Here is a 17,110-nt window from a genome sequence, read left to right as displayed (position 1 = left end):
TAGACTTTAACATTGTATTTAATTGTTTTAAACCCAATAATAAATATTGAAAACTCTAGCCCTTTCTGCTGCTTGGAAATTCCCTGTTCACTTCATGTTTTATCTTTCTGATTTTTTTTCTCTTTTTTTCTTTCATCTATCTTGTTTTCACCCCCAACCCTAACCCCCACTCCCAAAATGCTTAATTCAAGTCACATTTAATCACATTTTTTAAAAAAAAACTTGACATTTCTGGCACTTTAGAGTTTCTTCTCCGTGATCTGGGTTGCCAAAATTGAAATTGGGAAGAAGATGGATATAAGTAGGAAGATTTTGCTTTGCATTAGCGGTGGTCATGAAAAAGAGATACTGCTAATCATTTTATTTCAGAATATTCATGTTTGACATTTTAGAAATTACAGAAGGGACTTGAGTGCTGCTAGAAAACTTAAAAAATATTTTTCAAAAGCCTGCCTCCTCCTTCTAAATTGGATCCCAGCAGGGAGTATCGCCAGAGAGTATTCAGGAACTGAATCAAAACGACAGCTGACATTTCTCTTCTGATGAAAAAGGTGATGTTTGAAATGCAAAATATAAATTGGGAGAATGCTTAATACAGCCTCTAATTCTGATGAACCGGCTTACCTGTTGCTCCATCAAACTCAAGGTGAAGCAACAGCTGCTGCCAGGTCTCAGGAATGTTTTTATGAAGAAAAACATATTTTTCTTGATTTCTTAACATCATGGATGGGCTTTCAGATGTAGGAGGTGAGCAGATGGTGTCAAACACATCATCAGTTTGGAGTCTCTGCGCTCCCTTAAGAGACCAGTTCTCCTCAAAGTCCGTTGATAATTCAAATGTATTACAAGTTTATTTCATGCTACCTATTCAAAAGAATCTGAAATAGTAACATTCGAGGCAAATTGCTGATAGCTGTTTTCACTGGCAGAACAAGAGGCTGTCGCAGCCAAAAACGGAGGTCGGAGTCTGTTTTCACTGGCACTCCTGATACGAGTGTCATCGAGCTGGCCATGCCCATTCGGGCCACGCCCCCCCACATCCTCCAAGGTCAAACACAACCCTGATACAGCCCTCAATAAAATTGAGTTTGACACCACTGATGAAGTTCAAACTTTTACAATTTGTTGTTGGAATATACATGTATGTATGTATGCATGTACAGTATGAATGTATATGTATATATGTGTATGTATATGTGTGTGTGTGTGTGTGTGTGTGTGTGTATGTTGCATTTAGCTAAACGTGTGTTTTGTGAGAAAATGGGTTTCAAAAAAGCACATTTGAATTTACGCATGCACAGGAACCCCAGTGAGATTTATTTTAAAATGTCACGCTTTATTCAGAGGTGAGACAGAACGCAGGAATGAATTGTAATATGTGTTGTGGCGCGCCAGCAGAGCTGGTGGCAGACTCAGACAGTGGGCTCTGTGTTGGAGGCAGAGATGGGGCCAGGGCTGTCTGACAGTTATCAGCTGCCTTCAGAGTTGGACATCAGTGGAGCAGAAGAACAGCTGGAGCCCATTCCCAGTGTGCATGCACAGAGCTGCCAGGAGAAGGGAACAGCTAAGGAACAAGTGTCGACTCAGGAGTAAAGCCACAGGAGGATGGTGAATGGCCCCTCCCACAGGAAATAAAGAGGAGCAAGAGGGGAGTTTGCAGGAGACAATTAGTTCAATTCATTAGAGTGAAGATCCGTTCCTGACTTCTTGCCAAGTAATTGCTGCTACAGCTTGGCGTTTGGAAGATATCACCCTGGCAACTCTCCAAGCCTGATCAAGGTCTGTAGTTGTGAAATCTCATGAAAGACTGTTGGCCGGGACTTTGCTGGAGAGGAATTCCCTTTAACTTAAATGAAAGAGGTTTTATCGGGATGAGGAGTCGGCTTCATGATCTTGGGAAGCTTAGGTCAGAACAATATGCAAAATCGTTGTGCTCCCGAGACAGCTGTTTTGTTTTTCTCTGTTGCTTGTTTCTGCATTTCTTTGCCATTCTTTTTGAATGCAGTGATCAGAACTGTACACAGAAAACCAACTGCAATTGCACATCATTGATTTAAGCACGCTGTTTTACTGTCTATCCTCTTCCTAATGATACCTTGGATAGAATTTGCCTTTTCCTTTTTTCAACACCCACACAATGGATTGTCACTTTCATTCAGCTGTAATTTCCTCTGAGAGCTTTGGCAGAAGGACAAAGCAAAGCTGCGTGCTGCACCATATTCCCCTGGCACAGGAAATGGGGTGACCTGCTCCGTGAGTCTGGAGTTTTGAGGCTGCTGTAGCTGATTAATGTTTCTTCGTGGGAGGATGTGGCTCCCCTCTTTCTTAAAGGACACAACAGTATGGTCCCTTGTGGTGGCATCTTCTTGTGAACCAGAATATTTCAATAATTATGGTTCATTCTAGAATACAATCTTCTTGGCAAAGATGATTGCAAAATTAGCATCGTTGCAATTCCAAATGCAGGCAAATGGCATTGAACATTTGGAGAGTTGAACATTTGGTTGGGATTGGTTGCTGCTTTGATCACTCCAAATATATGAACTGTCATAAAAAGGCTCGAAATCAACTTCTTGGTCATATATGCAATAAATCATATACAGCGGTGGGTTGCTGCCGGCATTACTGCCAGTTCAGCGCACAAAAGTTTTTGCGCGTGCTCACTTTGCTCGGAAACATGCCAAACGTGTGCTCTGCGCGCGTGCACATTTGCAACTAAAAAGGTCTGCGCATGCGCAAAATGTTAGAAAAGGGGGGGGAGGAAGTACATTTCTGCAGTGAAAATTGTTCTGTGCATGTGCAGAACCGAAAATAAAGATGGTGGGGCCATAGGAGAACCAGTTCGAGAGCTTGGCAGGCCTGGGTCACTGCAAGTTCCAGTGAGCCAGGCCACCAAGTTACTACCGGTTCGGCTGAATCGGTCCGAACTGGTAGAAACCCACCTCTGATCATATAGCACATGATTATTACCTCATGCTAGTATAATTTTATGATATATCAGCTATAGGAGAAGAGCAGGCTGAGCTGGAAGGTGGAGTTAAATGTGTCATCAGTTTAGAGTCATTGTCTCGCCACAAGAGGCCTCGGCCCAGTTCCCTGTGACCCCCATCTAGCGCTAATTTAGCTGTGACAATTAGTTGACTAGATTTTAGTTTATAAGTAGCAATAATAAACTCTTCTGTGCTTTGGAGTCAATGAATACTCCCGGTTATTTGTACTTGACATCAGCTGCCGCAATAGTTTCATCCCTGATGCTGTGTTCTTGCAAATATTTCCTTAAATTCTTGTATTATATGTTGTGTTTTTAAAATGTCTATAGAAGACAATAGGTAAATAATAGTTACGGCCAAGTTTAGGAATTTAAGTAATTAATATAACTGATCATACTACCAAATAAAGGCCAGGTAAGTAATTGAATACTTTAAATTTATCTAAATCATCAGTGTTTACTGGAAATATTGAATAACTTGCTTGCTAAAATATTTTTAACCACTTCAGCATTTCCAATTTGAAAAAGCCACCATACATACATACATACATACATACATACATACATACATACATACATACATTCATTCTAGGCTTTCATTGCTGTGCAACTGACTAACATGGTCATTTAATATCTAGGATGGCATTTCTTAACCTTGGCAGCGTTATGATTCATGGACTTCAACTCCCAGAATTCCCCAGAGCAGAGCTGGCTGGGGAATTCTGGGTGTTGAAATCCACACATCTTAAAGCTGTCAAGGTTGAGAAACACTGATCTAGGAGATCCTGCAAGATCACGTCGTTTTGTGATTTCTTTCTACCGGGGACAAGGATGGAATAAGACAGTGATGGCTAACCTTTTTGTTGTTGTGTGCCAAAAGCGCGTGCCATTGCACCCATATTGCAATGTGCTCACGACACTTCCCTGCGTGCCTCTCCCCCTGCAGATGGGTGCCACCCCCCCCACTCCCCCTGTCCCCACACACATGCATGCATGACCCCCCACACTCTGTTTTGGGCTTAGTAGGTTTCCCTGCAACCTCCTGGGACCAAAAACGGGCCATGGGGAGTGCGCTGTTTTGGCCCTAGTAATCCTCCCTGCAGCCTCCTAGGACCAAAAACAGGCCATGAGGGGGCACCACACACCCCTGCGCTCCCCCCACCCTCTCATGCCCAGCAGAGACCCAAAAATCAGCCAACCAGTGGGTGGCACATATGGAGCTGACCTGGGGCGACGGCTAGCATGCCCACAGAGAGGGCTCTGCGTGCCACAGGTTCGCCATCACAAGGATAAGAGAACTCCCAAAGCTCATGTCCTTTGATGCCTAGATAGAATTTAGGAGAAAAGAAGTTGGAATTAATAGCCAGTTTTTTAACGTTTTCATTTTTACTATATTTTTTCCAGTGAAAATATTTATATTTCCAAGGCTATTGCCACAGAAAACATTGGATTTTGGCTTCTGCTTTTCATTTTGGGAACTTCCAACTTCACCCAGAGAGAAACCAACCCCTGCAGGGGATCATTGCAAATCATTAGGCTGCATAATGAGGCAAAGCAAAGCAACCTGGCCATCTTTCGGTGGTCTGCACACGTTGCCTAGTAACTCAGTTTCCAGCTCCATATGGTCCTCTTTGCCATCCTGCAAGCATGATTCTGTTAAGATATGCTAACTGCTTTCGTTATGGTATCAACAACATTGGCATTCTCGAGATGCGTAGGGAACATGTGGGGACATGGGAAGAAGTCAGAAGGAAAAAGACAAAAAAAATATCACTTGACTGACATTTTCAAAGAATACATAGAATTTACACCACCAAGTAACAAATCATATTTCCTCTTGGCTGACTGGGAGTTGAAATTCACATGTCCTATTGCTAAAGTTCAGAAACTCGGTCTTAGGGACTTGGTGTATAGGAGCATTTACAAATCATGTGTAATTTTGTCTTGAACCTTTTACTTTTTCTGAGAGTAGCGCTGGTTTATTGGAAAATTAAGAAAATAAGCTCTTGAGAGACCCTTGAACTGAAGGGAATAATAAGGCTATTCAATTAAGTTCTCCATAATTGCTGTTTTGAAGATATTTAGGGGAGACAAACGTATGAAATGTGTATTTCTCTATACGAGTTTTGAAATTGTAAGGATGCATGTGGAATTATACTTGGGTAATTTGAATTTTTTTTTTTAAATGGAAAATTTTCAAAAATGGAAAATGGTGTTCTTCTTATGCCACAAACTCCTTATTACGTTCATTATCCACTTAGATTTCTGTGGTGAATACGGCCTTTAAAAACAAAACACAAGTCATCTTTTGAACTGAAATGGATGAAATCTTAACAGTCCATTGTTTGTTGTGTTGCATAAAATGGGTTTGCCGTACAGAGGGATCAGAAGAACCATCCCAAAACTGCTTTTGAGTGTTGCATGTGAACGTCAAGATCCATGTGTATTAAAAGAAGATCTTGGCACTATAGTCACACTGTTGACTCTATTTCCATGATGGTGAACCTATGGCACGCATGCCACAGGTGGCACACACAGAGCCATTTCTGACGGCACGTGAGGCGCTGTCCTGCCAGCTTCAGCACGCGCTGGCCAGCTGATGTTTGGCCTTGATTTTTGGTCGTTTTTTGCCCTCTGGAGGCAAGATATACTGAAATGAGAGAGTAATATGCTTGGTGTTGAAGGTCTTCATATCCTAAACTCCCTTAGTTTTCTGCGAGTGGCAAATTGTAGTACTAATACCACTCTATAAACCCCTAGTAAGAGTACACCTAGAATATTGCATTCACTTTTGGTCACCGCACTATAAAAAAGATGTGGAGACTCTAGAAAGAGTGCAGAGAAGAGCAACCAAGATGATTAGGGGACTGGAGACTAAAACATATGAAGAATGATTGTAGCAACTGGGTATGGCTAAGTCAAGTGAAGAGAAGGACAAGGGGCGACATGATAGCAGTCTTCCAATATTTGAAGGGCTGCCACAGAGAGGAGGGGTTCAAGCTATTTTCCAAGGCACCGGAAGGCAAGATAAGGAATAATGGATGGAAACTGAACAAGGAGAGATTCATCCTAGAAGTAAAAAGAAATTTTCTGACAGTGAGAGCAATCAATCCATGGAACAGAAGTTGCCTTTGGAGGTTGTGGGAGCTTCATCATTGGAGGCTTTCAAGAAGAGATTGGACTGCTATTTGTCAGAAATGGTGTAGGGTCTCCTGCTTGAGCGGAGGGTTGGACTAGATGATCTATAAGGTCCCTTCCAACTCTGTTAATCTGTATTGTGATTCTTCCCCTTGTTCTTTTCTGTTAGGTTACCTACTTTCTCGAAAAGAGGGACAGGCCGGATCGCCCGAAAAGCCGCTGTCTGATCTCGGCCGTGTCTCATACTTGGCTTATTGGAAAAGCGTCATCTGGGAATATCTTCACTGCCACCCTGAGAAACAGATCAGCATCAAGGCAATGAGCCGAGCCACTGGGATGTGTCCCCATGACATCGCTACCATTCTCCAGCATCACAGCATGATTGACAGGCGAGAAGAAAAGTCAGTAACAGCTCCTGAGCTGCACTTGCTTTCTCTCTTGTTTGCTTTCATTAAGCGCAGATGCCTAGTGTTTAAGGTCATCCACAGGTGGTCCTCGCTTAACAACCACTTGTTCAGCAACCATTCAAACTTGCAATAGTGCAAAATAGTAGAGTAGAGTAGAATGGAATGAAATAGAATAAAGAATGGAATGGAATAGAATGAAGTGGAGTGGAGTGGGGTAGAGTAGAATAAAATAGACTTTAATAAAGGGTGGAATGGAATGGAATAAAGAATGGAATGGAATAGAATAGAATAAAGGATGGAATGGAATAAAGAATGGAACGGGATAGAATAGAATAAAATATGGAATGGAATAGAATAAAGAATGAAATGAAATGGAATAGAATAAAGAATGGAATGGAATAGAATAGAATAAAGAATGGAATGGGATAGAATAGAATAAAGAATAGAATGGAATAAGAATGGAATGGAATGGAATAGAATAAAGAATGGAACGGAATGAAGAATGGAATGGAATAAGAATGGAATGGAATAGAATAAAGAATAGAATAAAATTGAATTGAGTCGAATTAAATTCTTTATTGGCAAAGTGTGATTGGACACACAAGGAATTTGTCTTCAGTGCATAAACTCCTAGGGAACTTGCAAAGAGTTCTTGGAGTTCCGGCTATTGCAGCAACCCATTGTCACATGATTGCAATTCAGTGCCCCGCTCGTGATTATGTTACAGGATTACATGCTTGCCACTGTAACCTTCTAGCAATCCACTTGAGGGCAAATCTCTTTTCTTCAACTAATGATTATTTGCTTCCCTCTGTGGCAGTAGCTGCATGCACCAGTATGCAGCTCTCACAAGTTCTAACAGCTTCCCCATCCATCACTGTTAGCTAATCTCCTAATCCCCCAGCCCTTCTTTGCTTACAAGTTTGAGAATAATGAACTAGCTTTGGTCTAGATTGGAAACATGTGGACTACCACTTCATAAGAACAAAAAGATAAAAAGTCTTAATTCTTTGCCACAGGAGCTGGACTTACAGCAATAGCACTTAGACTTATATACCGCTTCATAGTGCTTTTACAGCCCTCTATAAGTGGTGTACGGAGTCAGCCTATTGCCCCCAACAATCTGGTTCCTCATTTGACCCATCTCGGAAGGTTGGAAGGCTGACTCAGCCTTGAGCCTGGTGAGATTTGAACTGCCAAATTGTAGGCAGCTGGCAGTCAGCAGAAGTAGCCTGCAGTACTGCACTCTAACCACTGCACCACCTTGACTCTAAGAATTTATGCCTTGTGTGTGACAGCTTTTTACCTCTGGATGGTGGTCCGATCACAAGAATAGGGGAACTGCTCTGGCAGGAGTGGCCTCTCCATAAAGAAGGGCTGTAAATGTATTAAAGAAAAAATAACTGCAATTCAGGACCCACCATCCCTACCGCAAATAGATACATTCCCATCTGCTTATTTGTATTGCTTTCTTCTAACTTCAGGTTTGTTTCCATTATAGATTTACGGTAATTAGAAGAGAGAAATTGATCTCCCGTTATATGGAGAAACTGAAAAGCCATCCACGTGTCAATGAAGTGGACCCAGAAAGTTTGAGGTGGAGTCCTCTCCTGGTTCCGAATGCAGCGGTTTCTGAGGAAGAGAGGGAAGCTGAAAAAGAGGTAAGGGCGAACCAGGGGTGGGATTTAAAAAGTTTAGCAACTGGTTCTCTGCCCGGTTGCTGGGTGGATGTGGCCATGGAGGGGTGTGGCCTACTCGGCCTCTTGCACCACAGTGAAGGGGGCGTTTTCGCCCTCCCCAGGCTCTGGAGGTTTCCTTCGAGCCTCCGGGAGGGGAAAAACAGCCTCTCCCAGGCTCTGGGGGCTCTCCGGAGGCCAAAAACGGGCCCATTTCCGGACTTCCAAAAGGCCCGTTTTTCGCCCTCCCAGAGCCTCCACACAGGCCCTTCACTTACCTGGCATAATTAATGGTCCGCGTGGAGACTCCTGGGAGGGGAGGGGCAGGGTGGGCGGGGCCAGCCAGTCCTTCCAACTACCAGTTTGGCGTACTGGAAGTAAAATTATCATCTGGTTCACCCAAACCGGTCCGAACTGGCTGAATCCCATCCCTGGGGCAAACACATCACTTGATAACCATCTCCTGAACATAAGTAAAAATAAATAAGTGAAGATGATGGGCAGAACAAAAAAAAAAGCTATGTTAGGCTGCCCTGACCGTTCTCCCAGCGGAATGGGACAATTCACAGCAGCCAATTCGCCACGGCCAGTTCACCTTTGGCCAACTTGTCACGGCAAACTCTCTGCAGAAAACAGGACAACTCATCACGTCGCCATGGGACAACTCGCTGCTGGACAATTCAACTTAATTTAATTATTTAAAATAATTTTTAAAATGTTCTGTTTTTGTCATTCTTATTTCATTTTCTCTCTCCCCTGGCATCCTTTCTTTTCATGATTCTATTCCACTATTTCTTCGATCTTAGTGCCAAGTGGTCCCCTGGCGAGTTGGCCATGGCAAGTTGGCCGTGGCGAGTTGTCATAGACCAGGGGTGTCAAACTCGATTTCGTTGAGGGCTGCATCAAAGTTGTGTTTGACCTGGGGGGTTGGGGGCGTGGCCAGGGGCAAGGCGAGCTCCACGTTGCTCCTGCGCAGGTGCATTGGTGGCCTGAGCTTTCTACCAGCGAAAACAGGCTTCCGAGGACTGCGTGCGGCCCTCTCGAGCTCTGTTTTCGCTGGCAGAGGCACCGTAGGCGAGTCATTCGCTGTTTTCAGGGTAGCCCCGCAGGCCACATCTAAGCACCCCATGGGCCAGATCAGGCCCCTGGGCCTTGAGTTTGACACCCCTGTCATAGACCTTCTCCCAGCATGTTCCATGTGGTTGATTTGTTTGTATAGTTCTGTACATATAGCACAGCTGCAATTGTAACCTAAAAGCAGTGCACTTTAAACCTGGGTGTGGTGAGAAGAGAAGCAGTGAAAACACATGGGTGGAGAAGATCTTTCATTTCCTAAAATCATAGAATTATATGGCTGGAAAGGAGCTCGGAGGTCTTCTAGTCTAGCCCCCATGCCCAAGGCAGGTTTCTCCAATCTTTTCTTGAAAATATCCAGTGATTCACTACCCACTACTTTGGGAGGCAACTTGTCCCCCGATTAATCATTCTACTGTAAGAGAATTTCTTCTTATTTCAAGATTGGCTCTCCCTCTCCAATGCTTCTAGCCACCCCTTTTCTCTGACGGCCCTTAAAGTATGGGAAGACTGCTATCAGGCCTCCCCTAAGCCTTCTCTTCACTAGGGCTCAACATATCTAGTTTCCTGTTCATCTCACGGTTTAGCCACCAGAATCCTTAACAACTGCCTCAATTCATTTAACAAATTTTATAGCTGCTCTCCTTGTGGATCACGAGGCAACATTCTTGCTCCTAAAGGCTAATTTCAAATAAGGGCGAAGATTTAAGAACATTTTTACACCAGACTTTGTCGGGAAACAGGCAAGCATCATATCGTTTAAGAAGGACTTCTGAGCAGGAGTTAGCTCCGAGAAACATGGGTCAGTTTAAGTGAGCAGAGTGTTGAGAAACAAAGAACAATGTGTTGTCTCTCAGCTTTGACAAGCTTAAGATATGTGCGGGGGTGGGATTCTGCTCTAATGACTGGCTGGGTGGGCGTGTCCATGGTGGGCGTGTCCATAATGTGTGACAGGAAGCAGTCGGCCTCCTGCACCTGCCTGGGAGCAAAAATGGGCCATGGGGAGGGTGCCTCTCCCTATGCCCGGTTTGGGCCTAGTAGGCCTCCCTGCAGCCTCCTGGGAGCAAAACTTGGCTGCAGTGGGACATGCCGCAATCCCTCTGTGCCCCGTTTTGGGCCTAGTAGGCCTCCCTGCACTTACCTGGGAGTCAAGATAGGTGTGTGGAAACTCCTGGAAGGGGTGAGGCAGGAAGGGGCAGGGCCAGCCAGCAGTTTAACAACCAGTTCACCTCAACCGACCCGAACAGGCTGAATCCCACCACTGGATATGTGGACTTCAACTCCCACAATTCCTCAGGCTGGCTGGGGAGTTCTGGGAGTTAAAAGTCCACATATCTGAAACTTGCCAAGGTTGGGAAACGCCCAACAGAGCTTAGAGAGGAAACAAATGATGATAACCCTACTAAGATATTCTAAACAATTGAAAGATTAATGACTTTATCTATAGAGTTCTGAATCAAAGTGAGAGTACTGAGCTATGAAAAGAAAGAAACAGCGAGGAGCTGGAAAAAGCAGACAAAGTACAGAGATGACCAAAATGTTTGCAAGGTATTTAGTTAAAAGTACTAGGGAGAAAGAGACTGAAATAGAGATACAGGTGGTGATGAGATTAGATGAACCTCTGGCACCTACTATAATACAAAGTTCTGTGCAGATGATTAAGTCATAAAGAGTAGTTTACTCTAATGACCTCTGCTAATGAGTGCCAAATCCTTTCTTAAAAAAATAATAATTTGTGGTGCAGGACAAACAGGAACATTTTCTCTGTGTGTTTTCACTGCTTCTTCCCAAATACTATGAAACGCACAGGCTTCAGCACAACTGGATGCAGAGTTCGAAAAGTTTTAATTATGTTTCTGTGCCTTTTCTGAGATGTTTGAAATCGCATATCCAAGAGCATAATGCTGACAAAAGAACTAAAATCACTGTTGCCTTATTAAGGAGGCAAAAGTTTTCATAAAATGCAAATTCAATTTGTTTCCTTATTTTTTGGGGGTGGGGGGACCTGCTTAGAGGAACCATTTCCGAGAGTGCAGCTTTGACAACATTTGGCGCTGATCAGTGCTAACCTATAGCTTATTTCTAAGGTGGAGCAATGCATGAATGAGTGACAGCTCAGTGTTGTTTCTGTGCCCTGTTATTTTAACCCTTTTTGCTGCTCAGGCTGAGCGGTTGATGGAGCAAGCGAGTTGTTGGGAGAAAGAAGAGCAGGAGCTGTTCTCCACGAGAGGTAGTAGACAATTGCCCGAAAAAGCCCAGTCTAAAAGCAAGTATTTGCGACCTCAAGAAAATGTAACCATAGTAATGGAGAGAGAGAAGTCTGCAGACCTGCCAAAAGAAAGCAGTGGAGAAGAGGAGGAGGTGGAGGAGGAAGAGGAAGAGGAGGAAGAGGAAAAGGAAGAAGGGGAGGAGGAGGAGGAGATGTTTGGACATCATCAGAATTCTCCTCCGAGGCTGGCAAAACCCCAATGGCTTGCGATGAAGAGAAAGGTCAGTTCCAAACACTGATTCAGAATCTCTTGATTTTTAATGCTGGGCTAACTGCATTTAGGACTGGAGCACTTAGATTTCCACCTTTATCTTACAAACAGGTGGATTCTGAAATACCACTAATTTCTTACATTTCTTACATTTGGCAATTTAAATATTATTTTCGTGTCAGTGTAAAGTTGAGTCGCCTTACGCATTGTACGGTCTCTTTCCTTTGCAAAAAAAAAGTAATTGTGCAGCTTTTTACTGCACAGGGACCTGCTCTGACTTAGGTTTCCCAAGAGCATGAAGCAAACAAAACCCAACAAAAAAACCCTTTTATTAATTTACTGTGAATTCTTCTCATTCACATCCAACAAAGTCTTTCAAGGGAGGATTTACAGTCACAGACCATACCTGGCTTGGAGAGCTGACAGGCCGATATCTGGAAAACGTGACAAGAAATCTCGGAAACATCAAACCAATGAAGTGAACTAATTGTCTCCTGCAAACTCCATTCCCCTTTCACTCCTCTTTTATTTCCTCTGGGAGGGGCCATTCATGGTCTACCTTGGCCTTACTTCCAAGTTGACCCCTGTTCTTTACCTTTTCTCTTTGTCTGGCAACTCTGCACATGCGCAGACTGGGAAGAGGCTCCTGGTGTTCGTCTGCCTCACTGATGTCTGACTTTGAAGGCAGCTGATAATTGGCATACGGCTCTGGTCCCCTCTCTGCCTCCAACACAGAGCCCTTATCAGACTCCAGGACTGGCCCATGTTCCTCCTCAACCTCCTCACTGTCTGAATTTGCTGCCAGCTCTGCTGGCTGCTGGCGGCCACACCAGGACCCAAAAAAGAATTTAAAAACTAGTGGTGACACTTCCCCCACCCCAGTGCTAAGTTAGATCTGTCCAGGTATCATCCCCTCACTTCATTTCCAGATTGTTGCCTCTTGTGCTTGATAGATAAAGCATCAGATTGTATATCTGTCACAGGTTTACACCTGATATTAACACAGTGGTAGATAATTCTCTAGTTCCTTGTTCACACTTTACCATGGAATCTCTGCTTCTCCCATTCATGTGCATCCAACAACCCACCACATCCTGTGCAGTGGTGGGTTACTCTTACCGTTGCTACCGGTATGCTGATCGCAATCTGTCTGTGCATGAGCCAGACGTGCACTGTATCTGTGCCTGATGTGCGCTGCGCACGCATGTGCAATCCACTGCCTCTCCGACACCCAGCTGCTTGTCGGGGTGCATGCAGGCTCCACAAGTGGTGCGCACATGCACAATGTCCCTTTTGGCATAAATACGGCTATAGAGCAGGTGCATGTGGGCGGGTGGGCCAGATGAGTCACCGTATCGGTACACTCTCAGCTGCTCCAGACCATTACCGATACAGTTGTACCGGTCAGGACCGGCAGCAACCCACCACTGATCCTGTGGAATAATTGGAACATCGTTACCGTCCTGTCTCCACTTTGTTTCTAGCCAAGTTATTTTATTGGATTGCAGTTTAATAGCCAGACGATCTCCTGTGTTGCAGGATTATTCTTGTTACAAAGACATGATTTCCCTTTTTTCTCCTTCCTCTTTGAATACTTTCTTGATGTGATAAGAAAAATATAAATGTATTCAATATTTTTAAATTCTTTGTTATTGCCAAACATGATGATTCCCTTTTAATTTTTAGTTGTGCTTTGATTGCTAATAAATTAGACCAGATTAACACTTCTGAAATCTTTGTCTGAGGCCATGTGAAAATTGTTTGGAGGTAATCCTTTTTTTCCCCTCCTACATTTTTAAAAGAAAAATTATAGTATTTTTTTGGAGTATAAGGTGCACCTTTTCCCCTCAAAAAAGAGGGTGAAAATCTGTGTGTGTCTTATACACTGAATACAGCATTTTTGGCCTACCAAAACTCCGTCCCCTTTGCAAAAATGGATGTGTAGAGGGCTTGGGAGGCTTGCAAAGTGCTCCTGAAGGCTGGGGAGGGCCATTTTTGCTCCCCCAAACCCCCGGGAGCACTCTACAAGCCTCCCAAAGCTCTGCATGCCCCCTCCTTTTTTTTTTCAAAAACCGAGGCCTGCAGAGTACAAAAACTTTTGTTTAAATGTACCTCTTCAAAATCATGGTGCGTCTTATATATATATATATATACTTTGGTGCGTCTTATAGTCCGAAAAATACGGTAATAGCTTTATTGTTATCCTCAAAACCAACATGATAATTTTGCCCCTTATCATAGGGAGCCCCCTTGTGGAGTACCGTGAAGCAGTTACCGTGGCAACACTATAGCGCTGTACAGTAGAATCCATTTTAAGGCACAACAGGCTGTATCTTAACAGAACACACACCCCAAGAGGTGTTAGGGGTGTCTTATCCCCATAGTATTTGTTTCCAGAGTAAGTCATCTGTACCAAGTTTAGTTGAAGTTGCTCAAGGCTTTGCAAAGTTATGCTGGAACACACACACACACAGAGTAATTAATACACAGCAAATAATTTAATGTATATTCTTTATGTATTTAAGATTATACACCATTGCACGCCACCCAGAGTCAGTGATGGGTGGCTACATATATTAGTTAAATAGATAATGGTTATTAATTGTATGTTAATATAATAATAATAATAATTATATTAATGGGAATTTGAACAAACATTTTACTACTGGTTTCTTGAAAAGCTCTTGTAATCCAACGGTCATTAAAGTTTTAGTAGATGTTGCACATTTTAAAATTATATTATTGGAAAGGTTATATAAAGCACTTTGAATTCCAATTGCCTCAAATTTGGAATGCCTCAATCTCGGTTGAAAACATTTGTTTGACTTAATAGTAGTTGTAAGTTGTTTTAAGTTGGAAATGTTTCCAATATGATTGAGATGACCCATTTCAGATGCAAAACAGTTCTCTCTAGTTTGAAACAATTATTTCAAACTCAAAAGGAGGGTGAATTGGTAACAGTTTAAATTTGAAACATTTTTAATGCTATTATCTTGTTTCTCCCAAAATAAGACCCAACTGGAAAATAAGCCCTGGCATGATTTTTTTCAGGATGCTCGTAATATAAGCCCTACCCCAAAAATAAGCCCCAGATAAGATCATCAACCAGATGGATGCATTCAGTACCGTATTTCCCCCAAAACAAGACCTAAACAGAAAATAAGCCCTAATGCATCTTTTGGAGCAAAAATTAATATAAGTTCTGGTCTTATTTTCAGGGAAGACATGGTACTTCCCAGACTTTTTCAGGATTCTGTATAGCTTTAGCTTGAAAATTCTGATCAAAACTCCAAATCTGAGCCTTTGTTGTAAGATTTTTTTAGAAGTACCTTTACAGACTTAGCCGATTTTATTTATATGATATAGACTAATTTCATTCGTCATTAAATTAAATAAGTCAGAAAAATGCAGCCTAGCAGTAGTCACTTATTTTGCTTTTTAAAGTCTAGTTCAGGGGTGTCTAAACTTGGGAACTTTAAGACTTGTGGACTTCAACTCCCCGAATTCCCCAGCCAGCATGGCTGGCTGGGGAATTCTGGGAGTTGAAGTCACAAGTCTTAAAGTTCCCAAGTTTGGACACCCCTGGTCTAGTTGAAGCCTTGATGATGTTCTGTTGACTTAAGGTTGCCTTAGTTTGGATTTTGCCAAAGAGGAATGTTAATTCTTCCACCCAACTTTAACATATTTCACATTATTTTTAGAGGCCTTTCATATTGAAAAAGAAAAGGGGTCGTAAACGCCGAAAGATTAATAGCAGCGTTACAACGGAGACCATTTCTGAAACCACCGAAGTTTTAAATGAGCCTTTTAACAACTCTGAAGAAGAGCAGCCCATGGCACAGCTGGAGCCGAACTGTGAGACGGATGGAGAACATGACCAAGTGAAGCCTGGGGGTCCAACCATGTTGCAACACGGGGAAGAACAAGAGGAAGAGGAGCAGGAGAAAGACAATCAATGTAACCGGAAAGAAAGTCCATGCAGAGGTGAGTCTCAAAGTTTTGAGAATATCAGGGGTAGGCTGCTGGGAGTTTGCACGATTCCGGGCGATCCTCTAGCTAGGGTTCTTCCCTCTTCGGCGAACCCCCAAATGCAACCCCAGGCTGGCTCCGCCCACCCTGCTTCTCCCACCGCGCCACTTCCAGGAGTCTCTACATGGCCTGTTCACCCCGCAAGGTAGGCTTGCGGAGGCTCAGGGAGGGCAAAAAACGGGCCTACTGGAGATTCCGGAAGTCCAGAAATGAGCCTGGTTCCGGCCTCCGGAGGGCCTCCAGAGCCCTACAGAATCAGTTTCCACCCTCCCGGAGGCTCAAAGAAAGCCTCCGGAGCCTAGGGAGGGCAAAGAACGCCCGCCCCCGCCATGGTGCAGGAGGCTGACTAGGCCACACCCACTATGGCCACGCCCACCCAGCAACAGGGCAGTGAACCCGTTGCTGAAATTTTTGAAGCCCACCCCTGTTTGAGATAGATGGAAAGTAGTTTTCAACAGGTGAAACGGAGTATAAATTGCATTAAACTTAGCTGGACATTTTGCAGAGGCTTCTTGGATGGAAGCGAGTGCCTTAAATTACCGTTCATGAGTTGCTGATACCTTGATATGAAAGGTCAGGGTTTGAAGTAAAAATAGCTATGTTTCTAACATCATCATATAAATGAAATGCAAATTTTGAATAATTTTAGCTGCTGCTTTTTGTCTTTAAGTAATGTTTTTTTTTCCTTTCTCTTCGTTAAAGTTTAATTTTTAATCAAATGACTCCACTTTTTGTTGTCCCATAGCAGAGTTTTAATACTTTTATTTCTTTTACTGACAATTTTCAGTAATGCAGTTCGAAACACTTAATCCCTGAACAATATTCTGGAATGCATAATTTATTGCTCTGTTCATTGTCAGTAGTATTGATCCAGGGAAAATCAGGAAGGCATGTTTTATGTTCCTGTTGTTTCTTTTTTTCTTTTTAATGCTGTGCTTCTGATTGGATGAATAAGCTCCTCTCTATCTTTTCCTTCCTTCCTTCCTTCCTTCCTTCCTTCCTTCCTTCCTTCCTTCCTTCCTTCCTTCCTTCCTTCCTTCCTTCCCCTTGCTTACTCTTCAATATCTTTCTTAGATTAATTATTTGGCAAAAGGGATATGGGCAAGTGAGTAGAAGCTCTCTAGCAAAGCCAAAAGCAAGTTATGTGTATGATTGTTGCAAGACAGGTCATGGTTGTTTGATGCAGTTGGCCAGAAAGACGATGAGGGAATTGTTTCCAATTTAGAGGAACATGACCCAGCCATTCTGAAATGCTTCCTCAGAAGGCCCAATGAATCCAAAAATAGTGACTGACAACTTCATCAGCCAGACTAGATT

General features: G+C 43.1%; 1 protein-coding gene across 6 annotated transcripts in view; it reads left to right on the top strand.

The window, feature by feature from the left end:
* KAT6B (lysine acetyltransferase 6B) overlaps positions 1–17,110 on the top strand; it is a 97,544-nt gene that overhangs the window by 74,470 nt on the left and 5,964 nt on the right. For all 6 annotated transcript variants that reach the window (XM_081956499.1, XM_081956501.1, XM_081956503.1 and 3 more), the window contains exons 14-17: positions 6,297–6,528; positions 8,036–8,195; positions 11,448–11,774; positions 15,466–15,748. In XM_081956499.1, the coding sequence (XP_081812625.1) occupies positions 6,297–6,528; positions 8,036–8,195; positions 11,448–11,774; positions 15,466–15,748 (1,002 nt within the window). The remainder of the gene's footprint in view (positions 1–6,296; positions 6,529–8,035; positions 8,196–11,447; positions 11,775–15,465; positions 15,749–17,110) is intronic.

The sequence above is a fragment of the Natrix helvetica genome (genome assembly GCF_964273705.1).
Source record: "Natrix helvetica genome assembly, chromosome: 5".
Taxonomy (NCBI): Eukaryota; Metazoa; Chordata; class Lepidosauria; order Squamata; family Natricidae; genus Natrix; species Natrix helvetica.
The sequence above is the reverse complement of the archived record's forward strand: the minus strand, read 5'-3'. Positions and strand labels throughout refer to the sequence as shown.